Source organism: Hemiscyllium ocellatum, chromosome 9 (genome assembly GCF_020745735.1).
Source record: "Hemiscyllium ocellatum isolate sHemOce1 chromosome 9, sHemOce1.pat.X.cur, whole genome shotgun sequence".
Taxonomy (NCBI): domain Eukaryota; kingdom Metazoa; phylum Chordata; class Chondrichthyes; order Orectolobiformes; family Hemiscylliidae; genus Hemiscyllium; species Hemiscyllium ocellatum.
The window spans coordinates 79204999-79224854 of NC_083409.1; the positions used below are offsets into that span (position 1 = coordinate 79204999).

General features: G+C 38.4%; 1 protein-coding gene across 1 annotated transcript in view; it reads right to left on the bottom strand.

The window, feature by feature from the left end:
• LOC132818784 (ERI1 exoribonuclease 3-like) overlaps positions 1 to 19856 on the bottom strand; it is a 425305-nt gene that overhangs the window by 250877 nt on the left and 154572 nt on the right. Inside the window, exon 7 of the mRNA XM_060829868.1 lies at positions 2546 to 2645. Coding sequence (XP_060685851.1) covers positions 2546 to 2645 — 100 coding nt within the window. The remainder of the gene's footprint in view (positions 1 to 2545; positions 2646 to 19856) is intronic.

Below are 19856 nucleotides of genomic sequence, written 5' to 3' on the forward strand. Positions count from 1 at the left end.
CTTTTACCGACAAGTCTCACAGTAGGGATGCTGGAGGTGTTAGTAATTGGTTGGGAGACTGGGGACATAAAAATTCACAAATAGAATGTAATACGATTGTAGGGCGTACAAGTGGTGTTCCCCGGGGATCTGCTCTGAGACTAGGTTTTCATCATGTACTTCTATGACATGAATGAAGAAATAAAGCATTGAGTATCCAATTTTCAAGATGATATGAAATTTGGAGTCTGTCATGGGGATGGAATAAGATATCAGAAAGGGTCATAGATGGATGGATTAGGTAAATGGACAAAGCTGTGGTAGATGGAGTTCAATGAAGGCAAGTATGAGGTCAACCACTTTGGATTTGAGAAGGACAAATTGTCATAATGGTGCTAGGCTGGGAACAATAATGAGCAAATGGATTTAGGTATCCAGGTAAACTGATTAGTAAAAGCTCATGCATAGGACCAAACCTAATCAAAATGGAATATTGACCTCCTTTATCAATGGGGCTGAAATATCAAGAGGAGGATTTGATGCTTCAATTGTGCAAAACCTCAATTGGATGAAATTTTGAGTACTGCATATAGTTCTGCGAAATCTCAAAAAAGGTGAAATGGTCTGTATTGGGTGTTGGTGGCGGAAGATGCACTGATTCTCTCCAGTATTATATTTGGGCTGAAAGGGCTAAATTTTAGAGTAACTCGAGACACGACAAAAGTCCACACCAATGTTTATGTTCCACTTGAGACACCTCCTATTTTTTGCTCATCTAAATCCACCATTGTAACCATCTGTTCTCTTCTCCCTCAAAACACTTTTCTAATTTACTCTTTAATGCATCTATACGACTCTTTTCTTGCTTTAGAGGAACAGATTCCAAAGCTTTCCATCAGTGGTGGATTTATCTTATCCAACATCTAGGTGCATTGTAAACTAATGGATTGTGATTGTTTGCCATTACTAGTCACGTGTTCTATATTTTTGCATCACTTGATTACCAAAATGGTAATTTACAGTACAAATTAGCAGAAGCATGGCTCTCTTCATACAAAAATAGAAGGCAGAAGCAGAGTGGGCCATTTGATTCCTTGAGTCTCTTCCACCCTTCAATATGATCCTGGCTGATCAAGCTCATTAGCGTAATCTCATCCTTCCCCCATGTCCCTTGACCCCTTCAGCTACAAAAGCTACGTTTAACTCTTCTTGAAAACAATGTTTTGGCCGCAACCATTTTCTACGGTAGTGAATTCCACAAGGTGGCCATGCTCCGGCTGAAGAAATTTCTCATTACAGTTCTAAAAGGTTTACCCTTTGTCCTTAAACTATGACCACTGGTATTGGACTCCCCCACCATTGGGAACATCCTTTCTACAAATAATCTGTCGAGTCTTGTTAGAATTTTATAGGTTTCTATGAGATCCCCCTCATCCTTCTAAACTCCAATGAATACAATCCTAACCAACTCAATTTCTCCTCATATGTCAGTACTGCACACCCTCTATAGCAAAACCATCTTTCCTCAGATAACGAGACTAAAACTGCACACACCATTGCAGGAATGGCTTCATCAATGGCCTGTACAATTGCAACATATTTTCTAGTTAGCAATTCCTATTTTCCTGTGTGATCGATGTTCAGTTAATCGATCTTCATGGTTTGTTTGGGGATATAACTGGAAATTGACAAGTGCCACAAGCTCCTTAATATATATTTGCAGGAAGCCAGGGCTTTGATGTAAGGTCCCATCCAAATGTCTGCACCTCTAACATTTATTATTCAATCCTGTACTCAAGCGCCAGCTTGAATTATTTACTCAGGACCTGGAGTGGGCCTTGAATTGGCAATCTTCTTTGTTTCAAAAGGAGCTTTCCAACCAATTGAATCAATCTGAAATTTATAATTCAGTTCTATTTAAGTAAGCAACAAAAAAATGCTGAAAAGAGAAATCAAGGCAAGGTTTTCTTCACTGAAACGCCAGAAATATTCAAAACTTTTAAAGTAACAAAGTTTGAAGTGAGAAATGAAAAGTTACAGATAAATATTCAACCTAAAAACAAGGCACCTTGTTTCAACTTTATGACAAAATTTGTGAATAGATTTTACAAGTCTTATTCATAATAGCTTCAACAGAAAGGAAAATTAAGTAAGTACATAAATGGAAACAAGTCTGTTTGTTTCTCAGTCACATCAAAGTTGAACTTTACCCCACTGTGCCTTATTTCTGGTAGAAAAGTATCAAAATCATGAGGGAGGCTCAAATCACATTACATATTTTGTTTGTACGAATCATTACTGCAATCATCTTTTGACTCGTACCTTGCAAAATTTAGAATAACAACCTCATTTCACAAATATACTTCAGGCAAGATATAAAAAGGAAATCCTAATTATTGCACTGCATTGTAGTTAGGCAATTCAGATAATCTTATTGTAGATTATTCTGATTAGCAGCAACTCAGCAATATATCCAAACAACATAACAATTGAACTTGGACTTTCTTTCCACATAATTCCATGGTTACGAGTTGATTTTAGATGAATGGTAAATCTATGTACTCACCAATCCCACTATGTAGTTTGCCAATATGTTGTAAATTCAAGCCTTTGATCATAAATGGCAGTCCGCTCTTTGGATAATCCCCCATCGCAAAGCTGTATGCCTGTGGGGTGGGTCAGAAAAAAATTAAAATGTATAGCTAACAAAGAATTATGCATTTAACACAAAACATTGTCAGCACTGGAAATCAGACATAACCAGAGAAATTCTGGGAAGTATTCAGCAAATCATACTGAATTGGAACATAAATGGAGACAGAAAGAGAGCTAATGCTTCAGGGTGATGATAGTTCATAAGAACTGGTAGTTGTTAGAGATTAAGAGGGCTAAATTGGACAATGTTGTAAAATAGGAGCAGGTATTATGACTACTTCTGATGCAGGCAGCTTTCTTGCACTGCCTGCTAATTTCCATGACTGCTCTGTTCCACCAGTGCTAAACATGATGTTCAGTGACTGCTTGCCTCAGCATGAGATCCAAGTTCATACAAACATGAAACCATTTAAAGCTAGCCTGCATTGCTTAAAGGGAGGTGAATTCTGACTGGTGCATTGTTGGAATATTTGTGGAAAGGAATGTGAGGAGGAAGAATCCTACATTAGGGTGCAACAAAGGAGCAAATCAATACTAACGATCTCATAATGCACTGAATGCATTGGTGGAGAAGGTGGAATGGGCAAGTGATCTATCCACAGGCGGCTAGCATCCCTGCCTGTAAGCAGCATAACTTACTGTTTATTTGCAAATCCAATCTGAGGGCACATGTGGGCACAGAATGGGGGGTCTTCAGGTGGCTGCTGCACACCACAACCTGTTCTCAGCTCCAACACTCTTGACAACCCAATGATCTTCCCAAAAATATCACAACCTTCTCGCCATGCTATTCTTTATGGCTGTGCTGCTTTGGTCTCCAGTGACACAACATCTAGCTAAGGCACTGACCACTAATTCACCAGCATCCTCAGGTAAGATGGAACTTCAGGGGTGAGGCTAGTGTTTGGACTAAACACTTGCTGGATAGCACTTTATTTCTTAAATGGTGCTTGATTCTGCAATCTTTTTCACAGGTATGGTATTATCCTGAAGTTACCTGACATTTGTGCCAAAAGCACTAGTTCTGGCCACTGACACAGTTATTCCTCTCTTGCAGGGCAATTTGGCTCATAATTAGAGGCAATAAAAGCTGACCAGGGGTGACACGTGCAGTTGCAAGCTCTTGACCCAACAGAGGAAAAGGTGTTTGCCATCACTGGATTGACCATGACTGACATGGACTTGAAACGATTGAAGTTCCCCATAGTTAATTCTCCTTTGCCCATGTAATTTCCCCCGCTCAGCTGACAATCTTTTCTGTGTTCTCTCATGTACAGTGATAGTGCCACTTCCTCAGGGCCAGAGGGCTTGGATTCAAGTCCCACGTGTATGAATGTGTGTCACATCACATCTGAACAGGTTGATTCAAATAATTTAGAAGAAACTATAATTACAAGCGGTGAATGATTTCAGTGTGTACCTTTCACCTCCCTTCACCATAATTTCTTGTCTGTTGCTGGACTTTCACTCATCCAGACAAAAGGTAGTAATTACACCACACTTTTTTTTTGTTCCTTGTACATAATGGAAAGTCTCTGGGAGTCAGGAAATCAGTCACTTGCACTAGTATATCAGCCCTGTCCTTGTAGGACCAAGTCAGAAATCACGTGACACCAGGTTACAGTCCAACATACTTGAAAACACAAGCTTTCAGAGCGTAGCCCTTTCACCAGATGAAGTGAGAGGAAAGCAGACAGAACACCGAATTTATGAAGGGCAGGCAGATCACAAAATCATAAAAATGGTGTGACTGGAGTGTCAAAAAATCTGAGTTAATGTTTTGGGTCTGGTGACCCTACCTCTGGTTTTTGTTCACAGATGCGGTCAGACCTGCTGGGCTTTTCCAGCGGCTTCTGTTCATGTCCCATGTTATTCCAATTATTTGGTTTGTCTTCAACACCACCTTATTTTTAATTTTTTTGTATTTCTCTCTCTGCCTCATTTAGTTGGATTATATGTCATTCCTTCAGTTGGTACGCTGCTATTGACACTTTACTCACACCATCTAACACCCTTGGTCACCTGCAGAGATGTATTATTTGACACTCCACTCACAACATTTAAATGATCTTTTGATCTCTCTACCCTTGATCTCTCTGGCTATAAATCCTGTTGTGGAGGTGCCAGTGTCGGACTGGGGTGGACAAAGTTAAAAGTCACAACACCAGCTTATAATCCAACAGGTTTATTTGGAAGTACAGGCTTTCAGAGTGCTGTTCCTTCGTCAGGTAACTAGTGGAGCAGGATCGTGGAACACTGAATTTATTGTAAAAGATTCTGCCCAAATAGTCAATTTTCGTGCTCCTCAGATGCTGCCTGACCTGCAGTGCTTTTCCAGCATCACTCTAATCTAGACTCTCATTTCCAGCATCTGCAGTCCTCACTTTTACCTACCAGATGAAGGACCAGTGCTCCAAAAGCTTGCACTTCCAATCAAACCTTTGAGCTATAATCTGGCGTTGTGTGATTTCTGACTTTGTCCACCCCAATCCAACGCCGGCACCTCCACATCCTGCTGTTGTAGGCACAGCATTTACATGATTGCTGCAGCCAATTTTCTGGTCAGTATAACCACAGGATGTTGATAGCAGCAGATTCAGCAATGGTATTGCCAGTGAATGGCAATACCATTGTTGATCATCACTGCCTGGCAATTCTATGGCATAAATATTGATTTTATGGAAAGGTGATGGCCTAGTGGTATTATCGTTGGACTGTTAATCCAGAGACTCAGATAATGTTCTGAGGAGCCAGGTTCAAATCCTGCCATAGCAGATGGTGGAATTTGATTCAATTTTCTAAAAATTTGGAATTAGGAGTCTAACAATGATCAAGAATCCATTGTCAATTGCTGGAAAACCCAATCTGGTTTGCAAACGTCCTTTAGGTTAGATTCGCTACAGTGTGGAAACAGACCCTTCGGCCCAACAAGTCCACATCGACCCTCCAAGGAGTAACCCACCCAGACCCATTTCCCTCTGACTAACGTACCTAACACTATGGGCAATTTAGCATGGCCAATTCATCTGACGTGCTCATCTTTGGATAGTGGGAGGAAACTGGAGCACCCGGAGGAAACCCACGCAGACACGGGGAGAATGTGCAAACTCCACACAGACAGTCACCCAAGGCTGGAATTGAACCAGAGACCCTGGTGCTGTGAAGCAGCAATGCTAACCACTGAGCCACCGTGCCACCCTTAGGAAAGGAAACTGCCATCCTTTCCTGGTCTGGTCTACAGACCCACAGCAATGTGGCTGATCTTAACTGCCCTCTAGGCAATTAAAAAAGGGCAATAAATGCTGGTCTACCCAGCGATGCCCTCATCCTGTGAATGAATAAGACAACTTTTTTCCAGTTTTCAGCTTAAGTCTGAATGTTACACTGGTTTTGCTGCATTAAGTCATGTTTCATCAGCCGTGGAACTGCATATGTAACTGTATCCTGCAAGCATTTGCAAACATATTATAAATAATTGTATATCATTTGAACAGAGATAGCACAGAATTCCTTCGGTCATGGCACATTTCAGGGTTACAATACAGTGCTTGGTAAAGAGCAATCTACAGTCGATAACACTCTGCAGCAGGTATTTTCTACAATACTCAAAGTTATGTGTTTACTTTGCCCTCTTCTTTCTGCAAAGAGAGATTAAAATGCATTCAGTGCCCTTGGTGTAGAAAGTGTCAGTGATCTCCCTTATCGGAACAGTGGCTGATGAACTGAAAGATGGAGCCCAAGCATAAAAGTTCATGGTCACCTCCACAGCTACCTGTAATGCTGTCTGTTTTGCTTTGAGATTGTATTCATGCTGTCGCAGATGACAAATTTCAGTGAAGATTCCATGATGCGCACACACAATAAAACCAAACATTTTGATTTGATTTATTATTGTCACATATACCAAGATACAGTGAAAAGTATTATTTTGCATACATAAGTACATAAGGGTAATAGAACAGAATGCAGAATACAGTGTTACAGCTACAGAGAATGTGCAGAGAAGAATGAACTCTAACATGTGAGAAGTCCGTTCTTAAGTCTGATAACAGTGGGGAACAAACTGTTTTTAACTCTGTTGTTAAAGTGTTTCCAAACCTTTACATCTTCTCCCTGGTGGAAGAGAGTATAACTGAGATGAGAGCAGTCCTTAATCACATTGGTTGCTCTCCAGAGAGCGCGGGCAAGTATAGACGGACTCAATGGAAGGACACTATTCCTCCAAGTATGGAAACTTCTCCGGGTGGATATGCCCTCCTGCTGAACCTTTTTTTTCTGTACATCTCCCTCTTCCAGTAGCTTGTGCTGTTTTGTGTCATTGCTATTCATACTTCAACATGTTTAATCCAAGGAAAATAAATGTCAAAGCACCAAATTCAGTTTGTGCAGAACTGTTGAAGTCAAAGCAAAGCCTTTCAATATGTATCACACCAGTCCATGTAGACTTTGGCAACTTCATGGGAATCTACAAAATTCTGAATACTTGTACAAACTAGCTTGAAAACAGTCAATGATTGCTTTGAATAGATTGAGTAGTGGGGATGGAGGACATGTTCAGTTGCTACCTGGAGAGTTCTGCTTCAGAATGACAATGCTATTTGCTGACAGATGTCTATATCTGGGCAGAGGAGATGTCTATATCTGTCTAATCTGCATGTGTTTGCACTTACTGCATGCACACTCACACTTTCAACAAAATGTCATCAAGCATGACTCGCAATAAATGTGCATCCAACAGCCCATACTTATCATTTTAGAACTGAATAGCACAAAAGGCCTGGCAGCACCCATCCATATTTTGATGTCTAACTTCGACAAAGGCAGAAAAAAAGGAATGATCAAAGCGTCTGTAATAAGGCTTTTCATTCCACTGTTGTTGCCAGCTTATAGGCAGTGAGTTCCACATTCCCACCAATCTCTGAGTGAAAACAATTTTCTTCATAATACCCTCTGCACCTCCTGCCCATTACTTTAAGTCTATGCCCTCTAGTCCCTGATCCATCCACCAACAGGAGTAGTCCCTTCCTGTTTACCTTATCTCTGTCCCTCATAATTTTATACATCTCAATCATGGGCCCCCTAAGTCTCCTCTGCTCCAAATAAATAACTTCAGTCTATCCAATCTTTCTTCATAACATAAATTCTCCAGCTCAGGTAACATCCTGGTAAATCACCTCTGTACTCTCTCCAGTGCAATCACATCCCTCCTATAACGTGGATTCCAGAACTATACACAATACACTAGCTGCGGCCTAACCAAAATTTTATTCTTGATGCTTGTCAAGGTCCTATATTTCCCAGTTAACTCATATACCAAACAGTTGCAGTCATAATTATCATAACGAATGGGGAAAAAAGAACACAGAAAAAGCACTGCTGTTACTGCTAGCAGCACGAGGGCTCAGTTAAACACATTTTGCTTTGTTAAAATCTCTGTAGAGACAGAAAACCTTTAAAGAGAGATTCAAATTTCCAGTCATTAGCTGAAAGAATGACATCACAAGATTTCACAAGTGAAAACCTTTATTATAACAAAGTCAAAATAAACTTGTGCCATCCCAGTGACAACCATCTCCAAAAAGAGGGAATCTAACCAAAACTCTATGTTCAATGCCTTTCTATTGCTATGGTCTCAATATATAATAAGCTTCTAAACTTCATACTTGTGTTATATTATGAATTCTAAGATACACATTTTGTGATAATGAAGGACCAGCAACATAAAACATAACTGTTCTTGTTCTGTTTAGAGGTACAGGTTGCAGTGACCAGGCTACATGAGGAAAAACCTCCATGATCTCTATTCAGTACATTCTGTGGATTGTACATACAGCTGCCATACTGGCATAACAATTTGGTGTTGAGTCCAGTGTCACAGCACCAACCAAGTGAATTGCTGTCTCTTGCATGATTTCAAACTTTTTTGAGCTGTTACACCAGTATTTTGCACCCAAACAGACTTTGTATGAGATTTCCACGATACTCACAACTTGATTGATGAAGTTGATAGAGAGCTATAAACAAAATGAGCCATTCATCACAAAATACTCTGCCTCTGCATTGCTGTAGTAGTTATGGTGTTATAATATTGGTTGATGAAGTTCATTCCAGTCAATTTTGTTTTTCAAGATGTTTACAGAAGAGGGTGCAATGATGGGGAGACAATGGTCCAGTGGTATTATCGCTGGACTGTTAATCCAAAAACCCTGGTATGTTCTGGGGACCTGGGTTCAAATCCCAACATGGTACATGATGGAATTTGAATTCCATAAAAAACTGGAAATAAGCGTCTAATGGTGACCATGAATCCATTGTTGTCAGGAAAAGCCCATCTGGTTCATTAATGTCCTTTAGGCAAGGAAACTGACATCCTTACCTAGTCTGGCCTACATGTGATGCTAGACCCACAGCAATATTGTTGACTCTTATTTGTGTCTTGACAATAAATGCTGGCCTAGCCAGCAATGCTCTTATCCTGTGAATGAATAAATAAAAACTATGACAGTGTTGTTCCAGAGATGGGTTAGAAATTGGCATTCCCAGCACTTCATGAGAGCATAAATTGGATGTAATTTGGGTCTTGAAATAACATCAATGTGAGCAGAGTAATCTTTGCTCTGACATTTTCAATCAAACAAGCTGGTTCATTTTAAGCATAATTGGTTGTAAGGCTCCAAAGTTGAAGTCCTTTCCAATGAAGAAAAGGAAGAAAACACAAGTTCTCCTTTGTGACCAATCATATTTTACAATACTTCTGCATAATCTGCAGTTGACTGATGCAAAAAGAAACAAATGATGTAGTACATGTAAGGTATTAACATCCAAATAAATTACATTTCCAATTATCTACTCACTCTCCTCTCAACATGCAACTCTCCTCGCTTTTATTCATTTCATTCCTTAGTGACTCCAATCAAATATCCTTTGGCATTTCTTGCTCAAGCGTGGCCATGATATCTGTCTTTAACTCAGTCAGCTTTCTTCTCGCAACAAGTGTACATCCAAGTGTTGATCATTCTTTTGATGAATGCAGCAGTTATTTTTCACTTCATTGATGCTAATAGCATTTTTATTAATCTCAGTCCTGACCTTATGATGGGGGAAAGTTTGTTGATGAAGCAGTTGAAGGTGGTTGGACAACTCTTTCAGCGATGGCCTAGGCATTCAAAAATTCCTACCATCTTCCTTGATATCATCAATTGTTCGACTACTAGAATATTTTGCCTTTGATTGCCACTGATTTCAGTTTTGCAGTCTACTCTTAATCAATGGTTATATTTCTCCATTATTTAAATCCTTTCTGATAAGAAAACATAAGAGAAAATTTGTGCAAAGCAATGTTGAAGAATGATACTGCTGAGCTAAACTGAAATCTCATCTCGGCAAATGGTTCATGATTGACTATTGCATCCCAAGGAAATAATCTCCAGATGACTCCAACGTATCATAAATGACTGGTCTTATTCTGTTTTGTTCTGTTTTGTTCATCAAAAGAAAGCATTATGACAGACACTGAAGTCCGAGTTGTTGATTTAAGGATGTCTTCATTGAAGGAAGTCAAGATCTCAATTTGCATTTAGGTTCAGCAGTTGAGACAGTGCAGCTTCCTTTCAAACATGAATACAGTGGAAATGATGATATAGGTAGTTCTTGCATAAAGCGTGTTTCAGTAGCGTGATTTCACTATAACTTCGCTGAAGAACGAGGGAATGTAATTTTCAAGGACACTTTCCTCTGTTCGCAATAGTGCAATTCCAGCGGCGATCATTTTGCACACTTTATTCTGCGCACGTGCCGATGTTAGCATTGAAGTCTCTGTGCCGTTCTGCGCATGCACCAATGTCAGCTGCCATCAGAGCTTTGGAGAGGTACAATACTATACATTGAGCAGGTTGATCCCAAAAATTAAACTAATGAATGTTCATTGCTCTCCCTCTGACACAAGAATATTCTTGTATAATTCCTGTATAAGCCCTGTACAACTCCTGCAGGACTGCATTATTCGTATGCATACCATTTACCTTTCTAATTTGTTCTTGTATCTGCATATCACACACTGTAAATCAACCCCCAGGAAACAGTCAGAACACAATCAACGACAGCCATCCACTTCTGCAACCACAACTGCAGCTGAAGATGGTGATGATGACCCTCTGTCCCTACATTAACAATATTTTTCAATGTAATGTGTTAAATTTACTTTTGTTTTATTAATAAATACGATTAAACCTTCATTCCATGCTATACTTTGTGTTAGGCTATTGGGCGATGTTTGAGTGATTGTGAGTGTTATTTTTTGCTGGTCTGTCTCTAACCCCACTTTTCCCATAGGCCCCATTATTTCTATTAAGTGGTTTTCTATTAAGCGAGGTTTTGCTGGGATGCAGGTGAATTACATGTACCTGAATACTGAGATGTTTGTAAACCATGATGAAATGTCTGGTAAGAGTACTATTCCCTACACCCTTTTTCAACCTTAAGCAGGGTATGCTCATCAAATGATAACTCAAAACTATGATTAGGAAATAAAAGTCAGAACATATATTAAGGATATCAAAAAAGATTGAATATGTTATAAGGAAGTAATACAGCAATGGGTTCAGATGATATCGTAAATTGCAGTTTTTATGAACATCTTCCAAACCCTGAAATGTGTTGTATCTTTATAACACACGCCAACCTTTATTCCATTTTCAGTGAGACTTAACTTGCCATTTTCAGGCATCATGAACTGAAGTGCTGTTCTAGCACATGATATGTATTGCAGTGACATCAAGTTTTATTTTAATGAGCAGTACAAGGGAATTGGATACCTTGTGACTTTTATAAACCTTTATCTTCCCAACCCCTCAAAATATAATACACAGTATAAATTTCATAGCAATCTTCAATTTGATAAAGGTTTCAGTCTGACAGCAGGTTTACAGGCATAGCAAGGGTGTAATTTTTATGTTCTTGACTCTGTTGTGTGCTGATTTTTTAAAACCTGTTAGCAGTCATCTGATAACTCCAGGGTTGAAATTCTAGCAAAGAATCATGGTCATAAGCAGTCAGATATGCATCTTGTCATTTTGCTCAATGGTCAACGAACATGCTAGCTCCAGGCAATTCCATGAATAAGACTACTAGTACTCCAGTATAAATGTCAGCAACATGTCCTACTGCATTCTGAGTAGCAGGTAGCCACAGGGGAACTAGAATGCAACACAAGACACAGGAAATGCTGTAGCAGTCGTCTGTGTGCAGTATCGTTATAATATGTTAGGTTTGGTAGATAAATTGTGCTTTTCAAAACATGCTGAGTTCTCAGTTCAAAACTTTGATATTTATTTGATCCTTGTATGCGCAACATTCTACAACTGATGTTAATGAAAGGGGGTCTGCACTGTTGGCAAATATTTCTTTGGAAGAAAGACCCTCTTTGACACCAATTGATTCCTAAAGTATTTTAAACCAGTGTAAATTAGCTTTTTTAAATGGAAATTGCTTGATAAATTAGACAATTATATTTCTACCAGTTTAAGGAGCTTCCACAGTATCAACCAATTCAATGCTTTCTTTGGCACATTTTTGAGCATTATCATGTGTGTTTTAGTGTGGTGGGGGAAGAAATAATCTTTGTAAATACACCAAGAAAACCTGGAAAAATTAAAATTGTTTGGACGGTGAGTTTTTTAAATCAGTTGCTCCTTCAACTATTACATTATTGTTGGAGAAATAGATTGTTTTGTTTTTGTGTACGTGTTATTAGTAAACATAATTTTTTGGGGGATAGATTCCATCTATACTGTGAAGAAAAAAAGAGATGCTACAGATAAAGATAAATGAATTTCACAACTCCAATGAAAGAGCCTGCAATGCTCGGAAAATTTAATGGAATTTTTAAAATTCAAGAAAACTCCACAGCAACAGTGTTTGTCTAATTAACTAATTAGGTACGCATCAAGCATTACTATTGTTTAAACCACCCAAGTAGCCTAGCAAAGTGCTAAGACCACCTTGGTAGTTGGGTCATCATTAGCATAAGACCAGGGAGTTACAACTGCAGAACAAGCAGACCAAGATGGTGCATGAGGGAAGGCAGAAAGTTGCTCAGTTACTGTACAGTTTACAGACAGTCCAGTTTTAGTGTGAGTTAAGATAAATGGGGTAGATATGAGGGAGCATTGTGAGAGCGACCAGTTGGAGGCCAGAGTAGTTTTGTGACAAATGTGTTTTACACTGCTCCTACATAAGAGCACTATATAAACTGTGCTTGCCACTAACAGAATGCTGCCACCAAGCCAAAAGGACAGCTCATAACACAAATTTAAATAATTGGTATATGAATTTCAATGCTGATGCAATGCCAGGTATGTTGGCTGTACATCCTAAAGACTGGCAGATCATATCACAGTATATCTCTTTGGCTGTTCAGAGCAGGCAAGCTACTGACTATACCTAACCAGACCAAAACTCCAAACACAGTAACCAACATTAAATGTGATTCTCCAAATGAGTAATATTTGCAAAATAATCCTGAGTGTGCAATCAATTTAGGATTGTCAGTTGGGCTCACAGTGTGGCACACTTCCATGTACTGGAAGTTGCATACATTAATGCACAGGGTCCTGTTTATTTGTAGACAAAAATAGCATAAACACACACCCTGTCAGCTTCAACCCAACAAAACAGGTAATACTCATTCTCCAGTTCACTTCTCAATACCTTGACCAGTCAGAGTCAACCTTGCTGTTTTAAAATTTATAAAAGCTTGGCAGTTAACTTTTAGTTATTGCCTAACTGATGCAATCTCAAAGGCAGTATGTCTACCAACTAATCAGCAGTTTCTCCTCCTGCAGTATAAATGCTGTTTTCCTTTACTGTGGTATTTCATGGACATTATCCTGTTGAGTACATGAATTCTTAGCAGAAGTTCAAATAAATTTTCCTTGAGTTTTTTATAAGAAAAACAGCTTTTTAAAATTTGTCATGATTTTCAAATCTTATCCCAGGTGAAAGGGAGCAGCTTGCTTGTACAAATAGAATATTCTTGTAGCTTTCCGTGTCAGACACACAAAATATTGTGGAAGTGGCATGTTCCATTCCTCTATTGCAACATATGAGACTGGCATTGGATATGACAATTTATAAGCATCTATGAGGCTTTGTTTAAAAAAAAATAAGTTTTTTTGATGACTGCTTTGTGGAATTCAGTCTTGGAATGGAAACAGATTTTTCACGACGTTCCACCAAAACTTACTAAAGATGAAAACCAAAATGATGCTGCGAGAACACTGAAAACATAGCTCTGTTTTGCACAGACAAAAATACATTCTGACTACACTGCTCATTTAAAAGTAAGTACTTCCACTACAAATAAAGCTACTGATTATTTTTATTCACCTGACTTATGATCCAGGGAGCTGAACCATTTCAAAAGACAAATAGATATACATTATATGAATATACTACTCAAAATCTCAGAACTAAATTAGACTACAAAAAAAACTCAAGATGAGCTATAATGTAATTTGCATATGCCATTAAGAGCCCAGCAGTCTCAAACTGCTCAACAATTTGTGATAATTCTTAAATAATGACTATAATTAAAGGCGTGGAAAGCTTCCTCACAAATATATTTGCTCATGGCACTTGATGTGTTACTTTGCCTGAAGTGGCAATGAAAGAGAACAGAGTGTACATATTTGTTCAAAATGTATTTAAACACAGTCATATTTGAGAAAGAGAAACTGACAATAAATGGATAGTATGTAGAAGATGAATGACTGGTCTACAGCTTCATGAAAATAAACTGAATAATGTCAAATACTTAATGGCAAAAATGAGTTATGCAAGATTGATATAATGCCTGTTTTACTTTCAGTTATTTTCATGTCACTTAATTTGTGTCCGTGGTGTTAGTTGAATTAGCTGTTCATGACCTCATGTTTATAGCCATTCAGGCACTTGTGAAATATAGTCAATATTATGCTATAATTTGGAAAACATAGCAAAGCCCCTCAAACATCAATCAAGTAATGGCTACGTAAACTATTCAATGATGTTGATTGAGGGTGAAAGATGGACCAGAATACTGGTAAAAGTCTTCTGCTCTTTTTTGTATCATGCCATGGAATTTTTACATCTGCCCAAGATCAACAGGGCACCACTTTAACATGACAATCAAAAATGGCACCTCCTAAAATGCAGTACATCCTTAAGTGCTACTTTGAAGTGTCAATCTAGATTACATACTCCAATTTATAGAATGAGACTTCACATTTTATGGGGTATTGTTGTTGCCAAATTAGATGTCACATTTCCTACATTACAACTCTTTTATGGTCCTCTGACATTCTGGATGCGTTAAATATGTTAAATTAACGCAAGTCTTTCTTTCATTCCCCTTTTCTTATTTAGTATGTCAAATGTCACTAATTTAATTATTAGATGCAATGGCATATAGCTGCCCATCCTCTACTTCCATTCAGTCTGATGCTCTCTGGAGTTATGAAGATTGAGAGATGATCACCTTCATACATACAAGATTCTGATGAGGCTTGAAAGGGTAGACTTTGAGAGGCTGTTTAACCTGGCTGGATCATGTACAACATTGGAGCACAAACTCAGGCAAAGAGCTGTTGATCACCTGGACTGAGTTGAGGAGAAATAGCTTCACCAATCACTTGGCAACTTTAGATGCTCCTCTAATGAATCTATTCATGGTTTAGAAATATAAATGTCAGTGGCCTCTCAGGAATCAAGCAATATAGCAAGTAGATTGGAAACTGGAGTTTAGGTCAAAGATAAGTCAGAGTCATATTGAATGACAGAGTAGGCTCAAAGGTAAGTTTAGTCTAGTTTGCTCTTATTTCTAATATTCTTACATTTTAACTGAATATGTATCTTGCAATTGTTATTATATAAGGTGATTTTTAAATGGCAGCTGCCCATTTTGTTGGAGAAAATAGAAATACACCAGAAAAAATTTATATGGACAGCTGGGTGCCCCGTTTCTGCTAGTAGAAAGTGAATTGCTATTTTCATGCATATGTGAGCTAGCAAGTACTGTGCATGAATAGAATAGAATAGAATAGAATATGCTTTATTATCTCGTGTATTCAATATAAAATAGAGTGAAAAGTGTATACCATCGTCACATATAGATGTCATTCACATTAATTTAGAATTAAAACAAACTTAAAAGAGAGTCCAACTTTTCCTTTTCTGCTGTCACAGCATGCTGCCGAGAGTGGCCCACTGCAGGCTTCCCATCTGATACCATGCAGCCCTAAGAGTGGCCCGGTCCAGGCTTCCCATCTGATATCATGCAGCCAAGAGTGGTCCGGTCCAGGCTTCCCAGCCCATACCATGCCGCCGAGAGTGGCCCACTCCAGGCCTCCCAGCCGATACGATGCTGCCGAGTGTCGCGCTCCAAGCTTCCCAGCCCACACTAGACTGGCACCAGGTGCCCACACCATGCAGAAGTCAGAGTCCTGCTCCAAGCTTCACAGCCTAACTGACTGGTTAGCACAATCGTACTAAGCATATGGTGGCCTCGCTTTAATGGACACTTGTAGTTTTCTCAGGAGATGGTTAAGTATCCGGGTGATAATGCTAAAGATTTTTGTGGAGTTACCACAGGCACAGAAAGAGCAAACCCATTCTTGTATTCCTCCACTGAGTGAAAATGACAACTTTGACCTCAACAGGCCTGACCAGCCAGTCAGCCTTCCAAATTCACTCTGCTGCGGTAATTCACCTGTTGCAAATTCACAGCTTAATTAGTGAATTTAAATCAAATCTGAAAATTATTTTCATCTTTTAATAGTGACTTTGGGTAGGTGGTGCAGATACCCTGCATCCTTTGCACGTGTTGAGAAAAGGCAAGTTTTCAGCAACTAAGTAAAGGCTTTTTTGGTAAGATCGTGGCTAGATCTACAAGTTGCTGTTTACCTTTAGTTATGTGGTACTATGATCATGCATGATCAGTCTTCAGTAAATATTTTGTTAATTGATGGCTGTGTAGATAAGCTTTCTTTAATACTTAGGGTCTGCACATGCTATTTGGAGCATATATTTTCAGTAAAAGCTCTAATTTTACCAGATCACTTTCTTTTTAAAAAGAGAACCAAAACATCAAACAGCATTTCCTAAATTATCTAGGTCTGATGAGTACAAACATATTCATTACCCTGCTGCCAAACATGGTAAATGGATTACCAGCCTCTATTTTATAAGTTTTAGAAAATCAATGGTCTAGTCTCCTTTTTGCAAGTGTTGTGGTTTAAATGCCTGCTTAAGTTCTTGCAGAGCTTTGAACGATAATAAGAACAAAAGAAATAGAAACAGGAGGCAGCCATTCAGCCCCTCAAGCCGACTCTGCCATTCTACAAAGTCATGGCTTATCTGCTCTAGGCCTCAACTCCTGTTTTGTGACAGTTCCTCAGAGCTCCCAACTCCTAAATATTTTTTTAAAAATCTATCAACATCCTTTTTCAATACTTTCTAGTCTTCACAACTCTCTGGGGTACAGAATTCCAGACATTCACTTCTCTCTGAAATTCATTCGCAGCTAAGAATTCTCTATTCCTGAGATGCTGCCTAACCTGCTGTGCTTTGACCAGCAACACATTTGCAGCATTAAATGAACGTTCCCTATTCTGTAACAATGACCCCTAGTTTGAATAAGAAAGTATAGAATATTTCAATGCTCAGTCATTACATAGACAAATTATTCTTTTTCATTTGGCATTAAACAGTTTTGATCAAGCTGTTCAGAAAATGCTATAACACACCTCTATGGCTTTTGAGACTTGACCTCAGACCTTCTAACCCAGAGGTAGGGACATTATCATAGTGCCCAGTGCCACACAAATCTATTAAATTTGGTTTGCAGAGTTGTCTGTGAGAACACTAATATTAGAAGGGAGTACATGAGTAAAGATTCTCCCCAAAATCTTCAGCAGCCTACAATTAACCTCCAGTCGCTGAACTGCCTTTATCAATTCCTGCTGAATGATGTCATAGTATCCAGCAAAGCTTTAATTTTTTTTGACACATAGGTGGAGATTATGTAGAATTGCACAGCATAATGGAGACCTTGGAGGGTTCTTTGGTGCAGAGGTAAGTTTTGATACCATTTAATCCCAATATGCCTTGATCAGAAAAAACAACTGAGTTATTGCTTATGGATTAGAAGTACAGCGATATGGAAAGAAGCATAACATCGTAAAAGAATAACTACCACTTTTACCTTCTCCCAAAAAAACATGAATTTTCCCTTGCCCAAACTTTACCATATGAAGCAGTGATTTGGAATGCTAATCTTTGAAGACTGGATTTGCAAGGAGATGAAAGGTTATCTGGGTAGGTGGAAATGCAGTTTTAAGGTTACAATCAGATCAGCTCTGATCTTATTGATGACAGGCAGGCTCAATGAAAGGAAGTGAATGGCTCTTAGTTCAGATGTTCCTTATGTAGGTTTGTGCACCCTTCCCAGGAAAGTAAAATAGCTAGCAACCAGTTGTGATAATAGTTTACAATGATTATGAACAACCTGACCAATATTCTAATAATGAAAATTCACAACCTAAACAGACAAGGTTTATTATGTACTGCATCTAGGCAGTCATTTTCCGCTTCCCTGTCAACCTATCAGGACTGCCTTGGTGAATATTAAGAGCACGATGAAAAAAGGGGACTGGATGAAACAACACAGAAATACCCTTTGTAGAAATATGTCCTGAACTGGCTGAGTAGAAAATGCATTAAGGTCAAAATAAAAATGATCTGATGGGCTAGATATGCCAAATAGGCTGTACATTTTATAACACATTACAGACTTACAACATAACCTATATTTTCTCCTAATGACTGAATGGATGTACATTTACAGATTATTAATGTACATGAAATTGGCAGCAATATATTTTAAACACTGCTGAAATTTTTAACCTATATTCAAATCAAATATTTGGGATTATATGCATCTTTGAATAGATCTATTGTGGAAATGAAGAAGGTGAGATAATAAATCCTGAAGAAGATGAGATAATAATAATAAATGATAATAATAACTAAGGATCTGTGGTATATATTCCACCTCCAAAGTACTAGAAAAAAAAGGTCTGATCAAAGCACCAAATTAATGGGGATTTATCTACTCTCAAAATATTAGGAAGGGAGATTAGAAAGGGAAAAGAAAAATCGTTTGTCTAGTAACGAGTAGCACATTTGCAGCAAAAATTCAGAATTTTAACAATTAATTGGAATGGATAAGAAAAAACGATGCTATGAAAGTTTGTATATCACAGATGTTAACCAAATACATAGACATGACAAAGTACAGTAGCTGACAGCCTTTGACCCATGCAAGAGGCTCAAATTCACATGCTGTGAATTGACTGCTTATTCAGCACTTGAGGCCTATACAGATATGGAATAAGATATTGGTGTGGCACAGAAAAGACAAGTAGCATGGCTCTGAAAATCTAACGGCAAGAAACCATGACTTGAAGACATTCTGTACATATATATTTAATAAATAGATGAGAAAGGATTTAAAATCACTGCCTGATATAATACTGTACTCACAAAAGACATTTATTGTTAAAAATTGTGATTGAAGCATATTTTAAACACTTGCTAATCATGTGATGACTTTTTCTGAAGCATAACTAATTTGTATAGGGTAGCTTTTATCATTTCTTTTTCCGACACTATGAATATGAAATGAAAAAGTCATAGGCAATTGGCCTACAGGGATGCTTCAATCCTTCCTTTCTCACCATGCAAAGGGAGAACCCTCCCCCAACACACATGAATAGAGCAACTGTGCTTAAGAAATGTATGAAAATAAGATAAATGGCATCACATTCTTCACCTTGCACAATATACAGCTGTACCGTGTCAAATATGCACTGTCACCCACCATGACATAAAGGCTGTCAGCTCAGCTTAAACACCTAAATTACTGCCTCTTGACTGCAGCTGGCTCTCTTTCTGTGCAGTGGGCAGTAAGTGGTGGCAAGCAATGCTGATGAAAAGTCACAGACTGAGATTGTCACTGACATTCTACGATCATTAACAACCAACATTCAACTATAGGACATGACAAGAAAATCAGAATCGATTCCTAGTTCATATATGTAAAGCTATCTTCAATGAAATATATTTTTACTCACGAAGGCAGGAGTTCTTTTTTAATATTACAAAGGTGATATCAGATATTTTATGTG